Source organism: Solanum dulcamara, chromosome 4 (genome assembly GCF_947179165.1).
Source record: "Solanum dulcamara chromosome 4, daSolDulc1.2, whole genome shotgun sequence".
Classification (NCBI taxonomy): domain Eukaryota; kingdom Viridiplantae; phylum Streptophyta; class Magnoliopsida; order Solanales; family Solanaceae; genus Solanum; species Solanum dulcamara.
Genome location: NC_077240.1, coordinates 3,274,465 through 3,295,141, shown reverse-complemented (window position 1 = coordinate 3,295,141; position 20,677 = coordinate 3,274,465). Strand labels below are relative to the sequence as shown.

The window sequence follows — 20,677 nt, the reverse complement described above, 5'->3', positions numbered from 1 at the left end:
ACAAAAATGTATAGACAAAGCGTGCGTGCACTACTTAATTTTTATAGCTTCATTCTGAGTGGTTACCAAACTCACTTAGCTATTCATTTCATATTCTATTGGAGTGCCGGTTAAAGGGATTATTAGACCCATCAATCTCAGAACAAACGTTGACATACAAAGCTGATAAGCATCCATAAAGACAAAATTAATATCATGTTTACACGATCGGATTTCAAAAAGTCCTCGCCCCTTATGTTCTCGTCTATCTTCTTTATCTTCTGATCTGTCTTCTTTCAAGATTGTCGATATGAAGTTATTTTTTTTGTTGAAAAAAATTAAAATCAAGAATAAAGATGATTTCTGAGATATAACTAAAAGTTGAGCTAAGACAATATTGTAAACTAAAAGTCGCCTTTTATTTTTGTTGAAGAAAAATTCAAAATAATAAAAGGTATATTCCTAATATAATAACTACTAGACTAGTGACCATATGTGAAATCAACCTAGACAATATATCATTATTACTCTTTTTTGGAAGAAAATTGAAATCAAGAAGAAAAGAACTTTCAAACATAAAAACTATTTATCATACGAGTTTGTTTTTTTTTTAAAAAAAAAACATATGAAAAATCTAACCCTAGACAATATAAAGTCACCTGTTTTTTTGACGAAAATTGAAATGAAGAAGGTGTTGGCAAGAAGCCATCTCTGAAGTTGAACATGCAGCAAGCAGATGAAGTGAAGATGAAGAGAAAAACAAAGAAGAAAGAAGAAGAACTCAACCGACAGAAATAAAAAGAAGTCTCCAGAAGAAGAGAAAATAGAGAAGATATTTATGTCCAAATCTCCAAATAATGGACAGGTTCATCACAGCCATTGATTTGCCACATTAAATCATAGCTATTGATATTCAAGATAACATCACAACCATTGAAGCAATCTTGATGGATCAAATCTGGACCATACATCTCAATATACAACACCTGTACATAAAAACAAATTTAGTTAGTTTGTTATATTTTTCAGCCAATGAGAATAGCACAAATATGTAGGATTTTTTATTTTCTTTAATAGATTATTAGTTAGGTATTTGTATATAAGATGGATGGATAGAATATTAATGGAGATATACAGAAAATTCCCAAATTTCGTTTCTTCAGTTTTGATTTCCTTCATGGTATCAGAGCACTGATCTCGATCCACCTCTCAATTTCTGTATCATCATCTTCATTACCGTTGTCACATCTTCACCTTACTCACAAAAGGGTAAGCAGAAATGGGTGACAATGTTGCAGAAATGGGTGACAATGTTGCATCAGTTGCTGAAGCTGCAAATAACACCATGGTGACTTATGATGTAGGCCACCCATATCACCTCAATCCTTCAGATTCCCCTGGGATGAATCTCATCCATTCTATATTTGATGGAAAAGGTTTTCCAGGATGGAGAAGATCAATCTTCATAGCCTTGTCTGCAAAGAAGAAATTAGGCTTTATCAATGGATGCATTAAAGCACCAGAACCAACATCTAAAGATTATGAACAATGGAGCTGTGTAAATGATATGATAATAGCATGGCTTTTGAATGCATTATCTCTAGATATTAGAGATAGTGTCATTTACTCAAAAACAGCTAAAGAGCTATGGGATAGTTTGGAACAAAGATTTGGAAAGCTGGATGGAGCTAAACTCTATCAACTTCAAAAGGAATTGTCCACTGTAGTGTAGGGAAACAACAACATAGCTGGGTATTTTACCAAGCTTAAAAGGATATGGGATGAGCTAGATTCTCTTAACCTTGCTTCATATTGCACCTGTGTCTGTCTATGTGATGGTAAGGGTAAGTTAATGAAGTCACTAGAAGATCAAAAGTTAATTCACTTTCTCATGGGACTCAATGATGCCTATGCTCAAGCTAGGAGTACCATCATCATGATGAATCCATTGCCATCAATGGATGTTGCCTATTCTTTGCTACTTCAAGATGAAAATCAAAGAGAAGCTAGTGTTACTGCTTTCAGCATCCCACCTGATTCTGGTTCTTTTATGGTTTCTGGGAGAATGAAGGGAAACTACAAACCTGGAAATCAATTTAATAAGGGAGGAAACAGTCCTCATTTGAATGGACACAGTGCTGCCAAACCTACAAGAGGAGGAGTTAGCCAAAGGTTCAAGCAGAGGAGAGCAAAATACAACTCTAATGTGTCTTGTACTTACTGTAAGAAGATAGGACATGTACAAGATGACTGCTTCAGACTTCATGGTTTCCCTGAAGATTTTGAATTCACCAAGCCCAAGGAGTATGGACACAATATCAAAGGGAATGCTGCTATAGGAAATGAAGAAGCTGAGGACATGAACTCCACACCTGCTGCTCAACCAACTCAATTTAGCAAAGAACAATACAATGAAATAGTCCAGCAGGTGTTAAAGGAAATGAAACTTTCCCACTCAAACTCATCAGGTTCAACTGTCAATGCCAATGCCATGACTGGTACTATTTTAAAATATTCAGGATCATGCTTTGCAGCTTATAACACTAGCTCCTGGATCATTGATTCAGGGGCCTCAGAACATATGTGTTTTAATCCTAATTCCTTTCTAACCCTTAAGCCCTTGCCTGCACCATTGAATATAAGTTTGCCCAATTCTTTTAGAATTTCTGTCACACATGTGGGAAGTGTTACTGTTCTCCCTAATCTAACCCTGAATAGTGTCTTGCTTGTCCCAGATTTTAAATACAACTTACTTTCAGTTCATAGATTGTGTGTGCAACTTCAATGTGATCTTTTATTCACTCTTACTGGGTGTGTGTTACAGGACCCTTTCCTGAGGAAGGCACAAGTTTTTGGTGAAGTAGGGGATGGACTCTATCTACTCAAGCCTACTAAAATAGAGTCAAGTCAAGTCAAAGAAGTCTTTTCTATTCAAAAAGGAGGAAATTCCACAGTTCCTGTTCCTAGGGAAGTAGTTTCAAAGGTAGTAGCTACCAAAATTGTTCCCAGTTCTGTTTTAGTGTCCAATACAGAATGTAATACTTCATCTGTTGGTGTGCATGCAAATACTATTTCTAATGTAAGATTGTGGCACATCAGATTGGGGCACCTACCCTTTCCAGCAATGAAAAACTTAAGTTTCATTCATTTTCCTTCTTGCTCAAATTATGTGTGTCCTATATGTCCTCAAGCTAGACAAAGTAGACTACCTTTTCCATTGAGTTTCATCAAAACACAAAGAATATTTGAATTAATCCACATTGACACTTGGGGTCCCTTTAAGGAACCTACTTATAATGATTATTCTTATTTTTTAACCATAGTGGATGACTATAGCAGGGGGACATGGACTTTTCTCCTGAAAACTAAATCTAATGCATTTCCAGTCCTCAGAGATTTCTTATTAATGGTGGAAAGACAATTTGAAGTAAAAGTTAAAAGGATAAGGTCAGATAATGCCTTAGAACTTGGAAAAGGATCACTAGAGGCTGCTTATCTCAAATCAACAGGGGTCATTCATGAGACATCTTGTGTAGCTACACCTCAGCAAAATGGAATTGTTGAGAGGAAATATAGACATCTGTTGGAAATAGCAAGAGGGTTATATTTCCAGTCTAAAGTTCCTATTCAATACTGGGGTGAGTGTATACTCACTGCCACTTATCTCATCAACAGACTGCCTACCAAGGTCTTGAAGAACAAATCCCCATATCAAGTTCTTTTCAGAAAATCACCATCCTACAACAATTTTAAGTGTTTTGGATGTTTGTGTTTTGTTTCTAGTCTGGCACAACATAGATACAAATTCCAACCTAGAGCTAAAACATGTGTTTTTTTGGGATATTCTCAGACTCAAAAGGGGTATAAAGTTCTGGATATGGAAACCAGGAAAGTGTTTGTTTCTAGGAATGTAAAGTTTCATGAAGAATACTACCCTTTTGCCAAAATTCCTCATTCAGGTGGGACTCTTTTTCCACCATTTGATCTTGCTGCTGAGCCTACCAAGCCTATCTCTAGCTCACCACATTTTCATTCAGCTGCTCCACCTCCACCCTCACTCACACCCACACCTAACACTCCCAGTTCTTCCTCAGATTCACCATCTACTTCTCAAATTCCCCCTCATGATGTGCCTTCTGGATCACCTTCTGTCTTTCCTGACCTTCAACCATCTCATACTCTAACTCTACCTCTTTCCACTAGACAATCAACCAGAATTAAACAGGCACCTGCTTACCTTCAAGATTTCATCTGTAACAGCATTCAGCTGACTGATATTACAAATTCCTGCTTCATTCATCCCACTACACCAACCATTTTCTCTTTTGCATCTCTATCTCTCTCCAACCAGACTCTGCTTCAATCCTTTTCACAAATCTCAGAGCCTACAAGTTATGCTGAGGCAAGCCAACACCTTGGTTGGGTCCAAGCAATGGAAGCTGAAATTCAAGCCCTACAAGATAATAACACATGGTCAGTAATGGAATTACCTGCCGGAAAGAAACCTTTGCCATGTAAATGGGTATTTAAAGTAAAACATAAATCAGATGGATCCATAGAAAGGTTGAAAGCCAGACTGGTTGTAAGGGGGGATGTTCAACAAGAAGGCATAGATTTTACTGAAACTTTTTCCCCAGTGGTCAAAATGACCACTATTAGATGTTTACTCACAGTTGCTATCAAGAAAGGCTGGAGAGTGTCTCAACTTGATGTCAACAATGCTTTCCTACATGGTGAATTGCAAGAGGAGGTTTATATGAGATTCCCAGCAGGTTTGGACCCTCCTTCACCTAGGCATGTTTGTCTTCTCAAGAAGTCCTTGTATGGCCTTAAGCAAGTATCTCGACAGTGGTATGCTAGGCTTGCTGGAGCTTTAAGTTTCAAAGGATATACTAGTTCTTTAAATGACTATTCTCTATTTTTCAAGACTACTGGTGGTCTTGTTTCCATTATTGCAGTTTATGTGGATGACATTTTACTCACAGGTGATGCTGTTTCTGAAATTCTTGATGTTACTCACTTTCTCAATGCTGAATTTAAAGTCAAAATGTTGGGTGATATCAACTATTTTCTGGGTATGGAAATAATCAGGGAAGCCTCAGGTTTCATCATCAGTCAACGACAGTTTACTATGAATCTTCTTAAGGAATTTGACTGCACTGGTTCAAGTGTATCCTCACCTCTTGACCCTTACATGAAGTTGCAAGCTGATGATGGACCTTTCCTGGACAACCCCACTGCATATCGGCATCTAGTTGGAAAATTGAATTTTTTGACTCATACTAGACCTGATCTTTCCTATGCCGTTCTGTGCCTTAGTCAATACATGCAGCGGCCTTGTCTTTCCCATTTCTCCGCTGCTCTGAGGGTGCTTCGTTATCTTAGGGACGATCCAGGCCAAGGTATCCTTCTCTCATCTCTGCCTTCTTTTGATCTCCTTGCTTTTTGCGACGCCGACTGGGCTTCCTGCAAGGACAGTCGTAGATCAGTTAGTGGTTTCTTTATTACACTGGGAGGTGCTCCTATTTCGTGGAAATCAAAGAAACAGATGTCTGTTTCCCTTTCTTTTGCCGAAGCAGAGTACAGATCGATGAGACGAGTTACAGCGGAGCTTACCTGGTTAGTGCGTCTACTGGATGATCTATCTACTCATCCATCTCTCCCTATTCCTCTTCATTCTGATAGTCAGGCAGCTATTCATATCGCTCGGAATCCGGTCTTCCACGAACGCACGAAACACGTTGATTTGGACTGTCACTTCGTGCGTCAACAATTTCTCTCCGGTCTGATTTCACTGCACTTTGTTCCTTCTCATCATCAGCTTGCCGATTTGTTTACCAAGCCTCTTTCTGGGGCTTCTCACCGTGCGTTGATGGACAAGTTGGGTGTTATGACCCTTCCCCCCAACTTGAGGAGGGATGTTGGCAAGAAGCCATCTCTGAAGTTGAACATGCAGCAAGCAGATGAAGTGAAGATGAAGAGAAAAACAAAGAAGAAAGAAGAAGAACTCAACCGACAGAAATAAAAAGAAGTCTCCAGAAGAAGAGAAAATAGAGAAGATATTTATGTCCAAATCTCCAAATAATGGACAGGTTCATCACAACCATTGATTTGCCACATTAAATCATAGCCATTGATATTCAAGATAACATCACAACCATTGAAGCAATCTTGATGGATCAAATCTGGACCATACATCTCAATATACAACACCTGTACATAAAAACAAATTTAGTTAGTTTGTTATATTTTTCAGCCAATGAGAATAGCACAAATATGTAGGATTTTTTATTTTCTTTAATAGATTATTAGTTAGGTATTTGTATATAAGATGGATGGATAGAATATTAATGGAGATATACAGAAAATTCCCAAATTTCGTTTCTTCAGTTTTGATTTCCTTCAGAGTAAAACTCGGAAACAAAAGGACAGGCGATTTAAAGGAGAAAGAAACAAAAAAGAATGGCCCATGCAGGTCTCGAACCTGCGACCTTCGCGTTATTAGCACGACGCTCTAACCAACTGAGCTAATGGGCCATTGTTGTCATATTATCTACTGAAATATTGATCTTCGCAAATGACCGGAGCTTTTTCCTCTCCGATGGTTATTTGTCGCTCTTGTAAATAGGTTTACTTTCCTAAGGCCCATAACCCGTTTGGAAATGATTTCAAATCATTTAGTTTGGAATCAGGTTAGTTTGGAGTTAAAATTTTGGTTAAATATATAATTTAGATTTTTAAAGTTGCTAACTTGTAAAAACTATTAAAATTTTTCTATTCTTTACAAACTTACAAATGAGTATGAAATATCTTAAAATATTGAATTAATAAATTACATATCACCATGTTTGTCTGTAGTTTGTAATTCGTATTGCCGCTATTACAAAACATTATTCCGTTCTATCTTGGAAGGAAGTAACTCATGTCCTTATCAACAATGAAGGGATTATAATTCTTTAAGGACATAAAAACAACTTATGGGTTTGGTATATTTTTTCTATCTCTTGTACATCTTTGGTTTACTGCTTTGAATACAGGATATAAGTAATTTTATGTTTCAGGCTATACCATCTTTAATCAGTAGAATTTAGGTAATATCCTCTCAATACAAATCATCATTTATAATAACACTTCACTATAACAACTATATTTTTGGTGAAATTAATCTTTTATGTTAATATATTTTTTATAATAACATCTCGCAATCTATATATATTGATAAAAAAATACCTGAGACAAACGAGATCGTTATCGAAAGGTTTCACAAATACATTTAAATTTAAATTACTGCAACATGTTAATGCACGCACCCCTGAGCTGTAAAAGAGAAGTGAACATCGGGAGATAAAAATGCAAAAATGCCTCATTTTGCTCGATCTCTTTCTAAAAGTTATTTTTTTTTTCCTTAAACAGGAAAATGAATCAATAGTCATCCTGATTGATTATGCCAACAATTATATCTCCTATATATTGAAGTGAAGGGAATCAAAAGAATATAGATGGCAGATAAATCTGACAATAATGCAAAAATACGTAGAATCAAATCTCAGATTCCAGGACAAAAACAAGTTATAAATAGTCTCAAGCAAGACTTATAGGACCTATATACTACTATACATTTTTTGTTGAATGAATGAATGCTAAAAAAACACTGCATAAAAGTAGAACATAACATTATTTTCTTGACTCTTAAAAACTCTGAAATCCAAAATCTCATTTTGGTGACTATTTTTCATAGTAACCATAAGGGAAAAAAATTGATCAAGGTTCTAATTAGGCAACATGTACTCCGGATATAACAGTAGCAGTGAGAGGCTTCCCTCTTCCCATGGTGAAACCTCTCGTTCCATCCGGCATTCTTGGCCCTTTTGTAACCTGTCTCACTGGTCCTTCACCTAGACCCGACCCACTGCTGCTTTGTGGAAGTGCAGCAAGCAGGCCCCGACCACCATGAATTTGAGGACGCATTCTTAATTTCCCACGCCCTTTGTTCCATGCTTTTTTAGCTGATCCTACACCGTCTTCAACCTAAAAATTTTAATAGCAGACAGTGCATATAAGTTAAATCCTTAATAACAACAATGACTTTTTTAGCCATGACATTACTTACATTATTGCTATCAGAGTCTTCAGGGGGCAGTCCATCTTCATCATCAAAACATCCATCAAATTCACACTTCCTGATCTTTAGGACAGACTTTGGCTGCAAATTCAACGAGACATTTCATAATAAATATTCGAGTTGGAAATTGAAGAATTGTGATGCAGAAGCGTGTAAATAAGTGAATAGAGAAGACAATTGATTTGCTTTCTTGTTTTGTAACATAAAAGGCACGTAACTAATGGTAAATAAGACTTACTGAACGTCTGAGGAGCAACCTCACTCTTAGGCCTTTTCTCCAATTCCTTTCATCATTTAACTTCTCAACCTGATCAAATTCAAAACGAAGTAGATTTAAATAAAAAATAAAGCAAGCAAAATAAAGAACTTAAATTAATGTTAAAAATTTATGGACATACTGCTCTCTCAGCTGCTTCAGGATTCTCAAACTCAATCAGTGCATGGAGCTTTGAAGCAAAATTAACAAGAAGCAAAAAAAAACAAAAAAAACAGAATGAGAATTTCTTCTTAATGGAACAGAGTAAGCTGTTAATGACAGAAATTTTATTGGGGTTACCTTGTTGCTAATGCCAATGTCACCTCTAGCACGCGGCAAATTTGGATCCTGGGGATGGCATACGCGGATGGTTTTGACACTTGAATTGGAAATATAACAAGTTAGTTCAATTTTTCCATAGAATAAACAAAGCCAATTAGATGGAATGTACTTATAGATAAAGGGCCAAAAATATCACCTTCCAGCTACCTTGAATATTTTCTCAATGTTGTGATGGGAGTGATCATCTGGTAAATTCTCAGCAACAACTGTGCGTAGCTAAAAGTAGGAAGCCCCAAAGTAAAATATTAGCACCATAAAAAAATGGACCTAATCAAAACCATAGTGCAAAGATATATGAGTAAATATATGTATACCTGCAAGTCCTCTTTATCCTTATCAGTAAATGGAATTCTTCTTTTAACTTTTTTCCCATCACTGCTTACAATCTTCATTACAAAGTAAACAAAAACTCAGTCGTTTATCGATGTTCATAATGAAAATAAATTCATCAATATAAAAGTTTATAAAAGTACCAGCTTTGTAGAGGACAGGAGGGCATGAGCAAGTGTCTGCTGATTGGTTATGAGTGACTTGATTTTCTTTGTAGCCGAAACAGAGGAAATTGGGACTGCAATAGTACAATTAATTATAATTTAAAACAAAAGACATTAAAACAAGAATAATAAATAAGTTTTTTTCATTTTAATACTCACCAAAGCCTTCAAGGTCCTTATTCATCTGTCTCAATAAGTTCTCATTTGCCAGCAAGCTCATGTCACTCAGTTGATATTCGACCTATGAATATATTAACACATCAGATTATGGACATACAAATGTGGAAAAATATCATATATGAACAGTCATCACACAGAAAATTGTCTACAATTGCATTTTTGAGGTATTGGTTCTTATTATATATGCAGACATTCCACATTATTTGCTTTAAATGGACTCTATGCATTATGTTTTTCTCCTCTCAAGCATTTTAATTGGGACACTGGCGGAGCCAAGATTTTTATTAAGAGGTTCAAAATATGAAAAAGTAAATATAAAGGATTCAACATTGACTATATATACATAAAACAACAATTTTAACCACGTATAAAGATTGTAATTTTCCGCCGAAGGGGTTCGGCCCTACCTGGCTCCACCCCTGAATTTGGATGCCATGAATGAGACATTTGAGTGTCAAATTACAAAACCCTTGTAACCACCTAAGAGTTTCGTGGAATAACAAAGCGTCTTGCACCCTTAACCAGAGGTTTTAAGTAGCAGAAAACAAGAATGAAAAAAATAAAAGCAATGACCTGTTTAATGATCTTGTTCTTGACATCTTCAGGTAGGAGATCTTTTTGAAGTATAGCAGAGAAATTTTGATTAGGAACATAAGAAAGAGTGTCTTGATCACCAACATATAACCAATCAGAAGTAGCATTACCCCCCGAAAGATATTGAAAATATGGGTAAAAATAACTTGAAATTGGTGTTGTAGTAGTACTGTTAGTATTAGTATTAGTAGTAGTATGAGATCTTGGTACAAATTCAGGGGCTTGCACATTGAATTTGAAAGAGGCACTATCCTCCTTATTACTACTTTTCTTAGCCTCAAAATGTGTAGTTGTATTTTCTTGAATACATTCTTCTACAACTCTCTCAGGTTGTAATTGTGCCATGTTTATCTTCTTTTTTTACCTTTTTTTTTGTCCAGTACTTGGAATCAATTTTCTTGAAGATTTATGATTATGAGTAAAGTATTGATATGATAGTGTTTGTTTTCTCTTTCCATTGATGTAGTTGAATGGTGGAGCGACAAAGTTGCTACAGTCTCTCCACAAGTTAACTAACATTTGACCAATTATTCATTCCGATGTTTGCTAACGGCCTCTATTCTTCATCCTTGACCCTCCTATACCCACTCACTAAACTTATTCATAACTTTGGTCAAATATAACCAAAAAAATCACTTCTAGAAATTAAACCAAAATAGAATTTTGTCTAGTGGTATAAATTCGTTAAAAATAATTTTTGTTAGAAAAAAAAATTAATCCAAATCTAGATGGAAAATTGACAAGTTGAGTCAAATTTAGGCATGTTAAAACGTGTCAAATCAATAAATAGATCATGATTCAAATCACGCACAATTTGCTTTTGCAAAAATAAGTCGAATAACACGGGCTTTAACCCAATTTGCCCAGCAAGATCCAACTTACATGCCTTCTTATTTTTAATTTTAAAGAAAAATGTGAAAATTATTATATTTTTCTAAATTGTATAGCGAATTTATTCAAAATTAATATAATTCTCAATCACCAAATTCATTTTTTATATATTTAACATCAACAATCCAGTGTGATCTCACAAGGGGCTTGTGGGTCTAGAGAGGATGGATGGGTGTACATAAGCTATACCTTTGTGTGGATGAAGAGGTTATTTCCAATAAACCATCGGCGCAATAAAAATAAAATTAAAAACACACAAAAGTAAAGAAGCTACGATGAAAATATTGAAGCCAAAAAATATACTGCCAACAAAATATTAAAGAAACTCAAAATAAAAAAAAATAATGGTAATACTAAAACTAAAGAACGAGACGATACTACAATAATAATAATTCTAGTAGGTAGTACTAAAATTAGAAATGTTGATTGAACTAAAATTGAAATTGTTGTCTCAAGATTTTTCACTATATATAGATAGTTATAGCATTTAGTAAATATAGAGAAAAAACAATCCGTGGATGAAAAATTGGCAGGTTGACTCAAATTTAGGCATGTTAAAATGTGTCAAATCAGTAAATAGACCATGGCCTAACTCACACACGGTTTGCTTTTGCAAAAATGAGTCAAATAACGGGTTATAACTCAATTCACCCAATAAGATCCAACTTCCACACTTTCTTATTTTAAATTTAAAGAAAACATGTGAAAATTATTATATTTATCTTAAATTATAGAGCAAATTTATTTCAAATTAACATAATTCTCCATCAACAATAGTAACTCGATGTGATTTCACAAAGGGGATTTGAGGATGCATTTATTAATGAGCATTTTTGCATTCAACCCATTTATAAACATGAGCAAGTTGGACGAATTATTAAAAATGGATTGATTTTGTTGCCTCTAATTTTGGAAAGGAATAGTAGAATACATTGGAGTTAGAACTCAACTTGATATTATCATGGTTTGATCTATGCAAAACGTACTTACTATGTTTTTGCTAAGACCAAAAAAGAAAAAAATATTAAACTAGTCAAAATTAACAGCTTTTTTAAAAAAATTAAACTAGACAAAATTAGCAGCTTTTTTAATGAAAAATAGCTATAATTTCAAAATATTATCAAAATATATATATATATATATATTGTTATTATAGCAAACAATTTCTTTCTCTCTCTTAACTCTTCTCCTTCTCTCTTGCCTCTCCTCTTTTTCACACTCACTCTCTCTCTCTCTCTCTCAGTCCCCTCTCCTCTCTCGCACCCACTCTCCCTCTCTCTCTCAGTCTCCTCTCCCTTGTCTTTCCTTCCTCTTTCTTGTCATCTCCTCTCTCCCGCCTTCTCTTCTGCCCTCTCCTCTCTCGCCCTCTTTCTCTCTCTCCTGCTAATAAGAAGAAGTACATTCAAATTTATTATGTATCAATTGTATTTAAAAAATATAGGTAAGAGTTTTGTATTTTATTTTAATTGTATTCGAAAAATTGTATTTTGTATTTTTTTTGTATCAATTGTATTGGTATTCATACAAATACAATATGCATTCATCATCTCTGTCAAATGTATTTATATCCAATCAAAGAGAGGATGGATACAATTGTATTCGTTGTATTTCGAATACAATTAATACAAAATAAATACAGAATAAAATACAAAATACAAAATACAATCCTCTCTCCTTCCTCTCTTGATCTTGATCGTCTCTTTCCTCCCTCTCTCCGTCTCGCTCGCCTCTCTCCTCTTAATATGTATACATTTTGATACAAATCAGTTTATTTTTGTATTCTTCTTCTCCAAAATCAGTGAAAAAAATACACTCTCTCCTTTCTCTCCCCGATATCGGTATCCTCTCTCCTCCCTCCTCCCCTAATATTTTTCTATTATTCATAATTAAGCAAACTATAGCTATAGAGTCCCATTTAATGCTAAAATGCTAGTACTATTTTGATAAATTTCCCCAGAAAAAAAACTTTTTTTTCTTGGAAAAATTACTTGATTGATTGATTTTTAAAAATTAATTACTGATTTTAGCGATATTTTTTATTTATTACCGTTTATAGCAATAAATAGCAATATTATGATAAATCTACACTTGTATTAAAAGTGAATTATGCATACAATATAAATGTATTATAAATGTTTTAAAATATATATTATGTTTGTGTAGTGAGAAACTGACATAATGTATTATAAGTCTATTAAAATATGTGACAAATGTATTATCCATCTATAAAACTTGTACTATATATGTTTTATAAATAGTTCTCTGCAATATATATTAAAACTGTATTATAAATATATTATAAGTGTTCAATGATTTTTTTTATTGATATAGATGGTAAATATTTTCTTAATATTGTATATTTATGTAAGTTTCACTTTTTTCTTTGTGAAAGCCCATATGGAAGTCCAACATCATTTTTCAAGTTCTCTTTACTTTTCAAGGAAGTAGTATTTCCAACATAAGACTATTGTGGTTTGTTAGAATAACATTTTAAGCCCATATGCAATTTGTTCACCCATTTCCTCCAATTTACTATGACTGTTTGTTTCGGTTTTATCCATTTATCATATTATTTGTTGTTGTTGCTTTTTTTTTTAATCATTAGTTTTAGTATGACTTTTTTACTATTATATTTCTTTTTATATTTTTTTGTATATGTGTTACTTGAGCTAAAGATCCATAGGAAATAACTTCTCTATCTTCACAAGATAGAGAAAAGTCTGCATAGACATCCTCCTCCTTAGACATCACTTATGACCTCGTGGGATTACCCTAAGTATATAATTGTTGTTGTATGTTTTTGTTTAACTTTTTTTCTTGAAATTTAATCTTCAAAAATGTTTTCAAAAGATTGTCGAAATATCAATTTACTATTTGTTGGGACTCGGGGGGGGGGGGGGGACATATACATATTATAGTGAACTTTTAGCATTTAACAATATAAAAAAAGATTGTATTGGAAAAGATATATAGAATAAAGTACAATAAATTGACATTTTTCCTTTACGCAAAATACAAAATACTTTTGGACCTGAAAAAAAAAAGTATTTTCATTGAAACATATGGAATATACTTTGTTATTCAAACAATATGCAGCATATTTCTGTAAAAATAGAATAATATTTGGTAGTCCGTGAGAAAATATCTAGATGTGTTTACTCTTATATGTTTGTCAAATAATACCCTTCTTCATTTAAAAATAAATAAATTAAGATTTTGTCCATTAGAAAAAAGAATGGCTATTTTACACCAATGACATTAAGTATACAAAATATTTTAACGTCACATTGCCTAGCTAATTTTCTTTATTTATTGATTCTCCTCTTCTTTTTTTCTTTTTTTTTTTGTTAAATAAGTTTTTTCACAATGAATAGATAGTGAAGTTGATGTAACATGCCAGTTTGTTTGCACCTAATCTCAAGCTAACATTTTATAATGTGAATTAAATAATAAAGTGATAAGGCTACATAAAAGGATATTCTTAACAATTCTGAAAGTACGACAACGACTTGTTTGGTGGATAGACGTCAAGAATGATGAAGAGGCAGAAATAATAACAAAACCATTTTGCCCATTTCTTCATGGTTATTATCAACCAAGTAATATCAACCAAGTAAAATGGTTGTTCACTTAAAATGGTGGATAGTCCATTTACTTTTTAAGTGGGTAAAATGCCCATTAATATTTTCCTCCACTTGTAAATATGGCTATAAATATAGCCTTAAACTTCAATGTAAAAACATACAAACACATAAAAGAAAGAATTACTATTACTCTCTCTATATTACTACTCTCTCTATTAATACTTTCTATATACATATTCTCTTGTTCTTCTTCCTTTATAAAATTGTCAAGTTAGTTAATTTATAACACGTTATCAGCACGAAGCTCTAATTTTTCAGAAAATTAACTTCTATATCAGGTATATCTACTAAAGAAATTTAATTTTTAAGTTATCTTTGTTACTTTCAAATTAATTTTCATCATGTCAAACTTGTCAAAATTGGAATTTGTGGCACTTGATATTTCTGGTAAAAATTATTTGTCATGGGTACTTGATGCTGAAATTCACCTTACCGCTAAGGGTCTTGGTGATGCTATAATTGAAGGAAATACAGCATCAAGTCAGGATAAAGCAAAGGCTATGATTTTCCTTCGTCATCATCTAGATGAAAGCCTAAAAATGGAATACTTGACAGTGAAAGATCCACTTGAATTGTGGAAAGACTTAAAAGGGAGGTATGACCACCTCAGGGCAACGGTATTGCCAAGGGCTCGTTATGAGTGGATGCACTTACGGTTTCAAGATTTTAAAACCGTAATTGAGTATAATTCTGCTGTATTTAGAATAACTTCCCAATTAAAATTATGTGGGGAAAATATAAATGATGAGGACATGTTAGAAAAGACACTAACTACTTTTCATGCCTCTAATGTAATATTATAGCAGCAATACCGTGAAAAGGGTTTTAAAAAATACTCTGAATTGATATCATGTCTTCTGGTGGCTGAACAACATAATGCCCTTTTAATGAAAAATCATGAAGCCCGTCCCACTGGAACTGCTCCGTTACCGGAGGCAAATATGGTAAAAGCACATGGCCAGTCTGAAAGAAGACATAATAAATATCAAGGTCATAATAATGTGCGTGGGCGTGGCAATGGCAGAGGACGATATAATAATCGTCGTGGTGGTGGTCAACATAAAAGGGAGAACAATATCAGTTCTCAAAATGGCCCTTCAAAAAGTAACTGTCATCGTTGTGGCATGAAAGACCACTGGAAAAATGAATGTCGGACGCCTGAGCATTTTGTAAGACTTTATCAAAATTCTTTTAAAAGAAAGGCAAATAGAGGTGGTGCCTCTTCTTCTAATGCTCGGATAGAGTCACACTTGGCGTTCGAAAATAATGTTGAGGCAAGGCCTTTGAATAATGATAATATTGAAACAAATCTGGCCTTAAGGGATGATGATTTTAATGACCTCAATGATATTACTCATTTGGAGGTTGAAGATTTTTTTAAGGATCTTAATTGATGTTTAATTTCATGTTTTTCAATATGTTATCATGTATTTTGAATTATTGTGTTTTTACGTTTATGTATTTGAAGAAAAAAATAATAATCAAGGTTACATTTTTATGATAATTGTATATTATTTATTACATTGTGCTATTTTACAATGTTGTAATTAATTACTATTAGTGTGCTATTATTTAATCTTAATATCATATTGTTACCAAAAATAATATTCGCCTTATTTAATGTCATTATACTAACTATTTATTCTTGTTAATGTTTTAGACATTAATAATATATAATGATTGTATTATTTTTGTCAATAAACAAATTATTTATACATGATGAATAATATTATATTAATGTTTTATAATATTTTATATTTGTTTTTAATACTTGTGTATAATATTTATTTAAGGTTAATAAGTATATAATTCCATAAACTAAATTATTGTAACATTCATCACAATTGAATCATATAATTTTTTAAATTCTAAATTACCATAATTTAACTTTTAAAAAAAAAGTACTTATGTTTTTCTAGCAAAATTGTTACTTATTTTATTTCTTACAATGCATTTTTATTTTATGAAGATAAATAAATTTATCAGTCTTCAATTGGATTCAAGATGAATAATGGAGATATGTGCATTTTGGATAGTGCCACAACTCATACGATATTAAAAGAAAAGAAATATTTTTGTCATTTGATTGTGAAAAAGGACTATGTCAATACAATATCTGGTAGTACAAAATTAATTGAAGGCTCTGGAAAAGCAACCTTATTACTACCTGGAGGAACGATATTGGTAATTGATAATGCATTATATTGTAGTAAGTCTCAAAGAAACTTGTTAAGTTTCAAGGTTATTCGCCAAAATGGCTATCATATTGAGACTGCAAATGAAGGAAAGGTTGAATACCTTTATATTACTACAATAAATATGGAGAAGAAAATTGTGCACGAAAAATTACCTGCACTTTCTTCTGGGTTGTACCATACAAATATTGGTACTGTTGAATCACATGCCATTGTAAACAAAAGGTTTACTGATTCTGATGATTTTATCATTTGGCATGACCGGTTGGGCCATCCCGGTTATAATATGATGCGCAGAATTATTGAGAATTCACATGGGCACACTTTGAAGAATCAGAAAATTCTTCAATCTAAGGAATTCTATTGTGTTGCTTGTTCCCAAGGAAAACTGATTATCAAACCATCAGCAACTAAGGTTGGGATTGAATCCCCTGCGTTTCTGGAACGTATACATGGTGATATATGTGGGCCAATTCACCCTTCATGTGGACCATTTAAATATTATATGGTCTTGATAGATGCATCTACAAGATGGTCACATGTGTGCTTATTATCAACTCGCAACATGGCTTTTGCGAGATTGTTAGCTCAAATTATAAGGTTAAGAGCACAATTTTCAGATTATGCAATAAAGACAATTCGTCTTGATAATGCTGGTGAATTCACATCTCAATCATTTAATGATTATTGTATGTCGATTGGAATAAAAGTTGAGCATCCGGTCGCTCATGTACATACACAAAATGGTCTAGCGGAATCATTGATTAAACGCCTCCAATGGATAGCTAGACCATTGCTAATGAGGACAAAACTTCCTATTTCAGTATGGGGGCATGCTATTTTGCATGCAGCAGCATTTGTGCGCGTAAGGCCAACAAATTATCATGAATTTTCCCCATTACAGTTGGCGTTTGGAAGGGAGCCAAATATATCCCATCTTAGAATATTTGGGTGTGCGGTATATGTCCCAATTGCTCCACCGCATCGCACAAAGATGGGTCCCCAAAGAAGGTTGGGAATATATGTTGGGTATGAATCTCCTTCTATTATAAAATATCTGGAACCTATGACTGGAGATTTATTTACGGCAAGATTCGCTGATTGTCATTTTGATGAATCAGTATACCCAACATTAGGGGGAGAACATAAGCAGATGAAAAATGAGATAGATTGGAATTCATTATCACTATCTCATTTAGATCCTCGAACAAATCAATGTGAACAAGAAGTTCAAAAGATGATTTATTTGCAGAATATTGCAAATCAACTGCCGGATGCATTTACTAACCTTCCACGGGTTACTAAATCGCATATCCCAGCTGCTAATGCTCAAGTTCGAGTTGATGTCCCGGTAGGATAACTTATTCAGGCAAATGAGTCTAGACCACGCTTAAAACGTGGAAGACCATTTGGTTCCAAAGATAAAAATCCTCGAAAAAGGAAAGGAATAAATGATCAAGATGATCATAATTTGGAGGCGAGTGCTCAAGAAGAGCCCAGAGACACAACAAATGGTGATACCACCGAGGAGGTCCAAGTACCTGAAAATAATGAGAATGAAGAAATCTCAATAAGTTATGTCTCGACAGGAAAATGGTGGAACCGAAATAATATTGTGGTCGATAATATTTTTGCTTATAATGTTGCCATTGAAATAATGCAACAAGATAAGGATCTTGAATCAAAATCTGTCGATGAATGCAGACAGAGAAATGATTGGCCAAGATGGAAGGATGCAATTCAAGCAGAGTTAACTTCACTTGAAAAACGTGAAGTTTTCGGATCAATAGTTCGAACACCTGAAGGTGTCAAGCCAGTAGGGCACAAATGGGTTTTTGTGCGTAAACGAAATGAAAAGGGTGAAGTCGTAAGATATAAAACACGACTTGTAGCCCAAGGTTTTTCGCAAAGACCTGGCATTGACTATATGGAAACATATTCCCCTGTGGTGGATGCAATTACTTTCAGGTATCTAATGAATTTGGCAGTTCATGAAAAGCTTGAAATGCAGTTAATGGACGTGGTCACTGCCTATTTATATGGCTCATTGGACCACGACATTTTTATGAAAATTCCCGAAGGGTTCAAAGTGCCTGAAGCATACAAGGATTCTCGAGAAAATTGCTCAATAAAACTTCAAAAATCCTTGTACGGGTTAAAACAATCAGGGCGAATGTGGTACAATCGTCTTAGCGAATATTTGCTAAAAGAAGGATATAAAAATGATCTAATTTGCCCTTGTGTCTTTATGAGAAGGTCTGGATCTAAATTTGTCATAATAGCAGTATATGTTGATGATTTAAATATTATTGGAACTCCAGAAGAACTTTCAAAGGCAGTAAAATGCCTGAAAAAGGAGTTTGAAATGAAAGATCTTGGAAAGACAAAATTTTGTCTTGGTCTACAAATTGAACATTTTACAAATGGGATATTTGTCCATCAGTCAACATATACTGAAAATATTTTAAAGAGATTTTATATGGATAAAGCACACCCATTGAGTACTCCAATGGTTGTGAGATCTCTTGATATTAATACAGATCCGTTTCGGCCTTATGAAAATGATGAAGAACTTATTGGTGCTGAAATACCATACCTTAGTGCAATTGGTGCATTAATGTATCTTGTCAACAATTCTAGACCAGATATAGCTTTCTCAGTAAACTTGTTAGCAAGATTTAGTTCTTCACCAACACGCAGACACTGGAATGAAATTAAGCATATATTCAGATACCTTCGAGGTACCATTGATATGGGATTATTTTACTCAAATGATTCCACGTCACAATTGATTGGTTATGCAGATGCGGGATATTTATCTGATCCCCATAAAGGTCGATCGCAAACAGGCTATTTATTTACATGTGGTGGTACAGCTATATCATGGCGTTCAACAAAGCAAACTATGGTTGCCACTTCCTCAAATCATGCAGAGATAATAGTCATTCATGAAGCAAGTCGAGAATGTGTTTGGTTAAGATCAATAACTGAACACATTCAAGAAACATGTGGTCTTTCTTTGACAAAAGACGCTCCAACAATATTGTATGAAGACAATGCTGCATGTATAGCTCAACTGAAGGGAGGATACATCAAAGGAGACAGAACAAAATATATTTCACCAAAATTCTTTTTCACTCATGATCTTCAAAAGAAGGGTGAAATAGATGTCCAACAAATTCGTTCAAGTGACAATTTGGCGGATATGTTCACCAAAGCATTGCCAACATCAACCTTTGAGAAAATGAGATACAAAATTGGAATGCGTCGTCTTCGAGATATTAAGTGATATTTTCATCAGGGGGGCAAAATACGCGCTGTACTCTTTTTCCCTTAGTCAAGGTTTTGTCCCACTGGGTTTTCCTGATAAGGTTTTTAATGAGGCAGCACTCAAGGCGTATTATCAGATATGTGTACTCTTTTTACTTCATTAGACTTTTTCCCACTGGGTTTTTCCTAATAAGGTTTTAACGAGGCACATTTCTCGTGGACATCCAAGGGGGAGTATTATCAACCAAGTAATATCAACCAAGTAAAATGGTTGTTCACTTAAAATGGTGGATAGTCCATTTACTTTTTAAGTGGGTAAAATGCCCATTAATATTTTCCTCCACTTGTAAATATGGCTATAAATATAGCCTTAAACTTCAATGTAAAAACATACAAACACATAAAAGAAAGAATTACTATTACTCTCTCTATATTACTACTCTCTCTATTAATACTTTCTATATACATATTCTCTTGTTCTTCTTCCTTTATAAAATTGTCAAGTTAGTTAATTTATAACACTGGTAGAGTTGTTTATTCATTTTTTTGTGAATTATTTCAAAATTCATCAATTTTACCACCAAATATTGTTGTGAGTCGGCAAGTATTTGAGAATATAGTTATCTTTTGTAGAAAGTGTTTTACTCATGAAATTTGAATTAATCGAGTCCAAAGTGAATATCAGACATAATGAAATAGATGAAAGAAGA

At 33.9% G+C, this 20,677-nt stretch overlaps 2 protein-coding genes and 1 non-coding gene across 3 annotated transcripts; 1 reads left to right on the top strand and 2 right to left on the bottom strand.

Annotated features, from left to right (window-relative positions):
• The first annotated feature begins 1,258 nt into the window (after window positions 1–1,258).
• On the top strand, window positions 1,259–1,711 carry LOC129887887 (uncharacterized). The gene has a single exon (XM_055963120.1). The coding sequence runs from the start codon at window positions 1,259–1,261 to the stop codon at window positions 1,709–1,711; it is 453 nt and encodes a 150-aa protein (XP_055819095.1).
• A 4,731-nt stretch (window positions 1,712–6,442) lies between these two features.
• On the bottom strand, window positions 6,443–6,516 carry TRNAI-AAU (transfer RNA isoleucine (anticodon AAU)). Its single transcript has one exon. It is a non-coding gene; the product is annotated as a tRNA-Ile (tRNA).
• Window positions 6,517–7,641: 1,125 nt separating this feature from the next.
• Window positions 7,642–10,335, bottom strand: LOC129884506 (la-related protein 6C). The gene is made up of 10 exons (XM_055958799.1): window positions 9,947–10,335; window positions 9,353–9,434; window positions 9,173–9,267; window positions 9,014–9,085; window positions 8,836–8,915; window positions 8,658–8,736; window positions 8,500–8,547; window positions 8,340–8,408; window positions 8,066–8,182; window positions 7,642–8,007 (listed from the first exon to the last, which is right to left on the bottom strand). The coding sequence occupies exons 1-10, from the start codon at window positions 10,310–10,312 to the stop codon at window positions 7,753–7,755; spliced, it is 1,263 nt and encodes a 420-aa protein (XP_055814774.1). The 5' UTR covers window positions 10,313–10,335; the 3' UTR covers window positions 7,642–7,752.
• Between the last annotated feature and the right edge of the window lie 10,342 nt (window positions 10,336–20,677).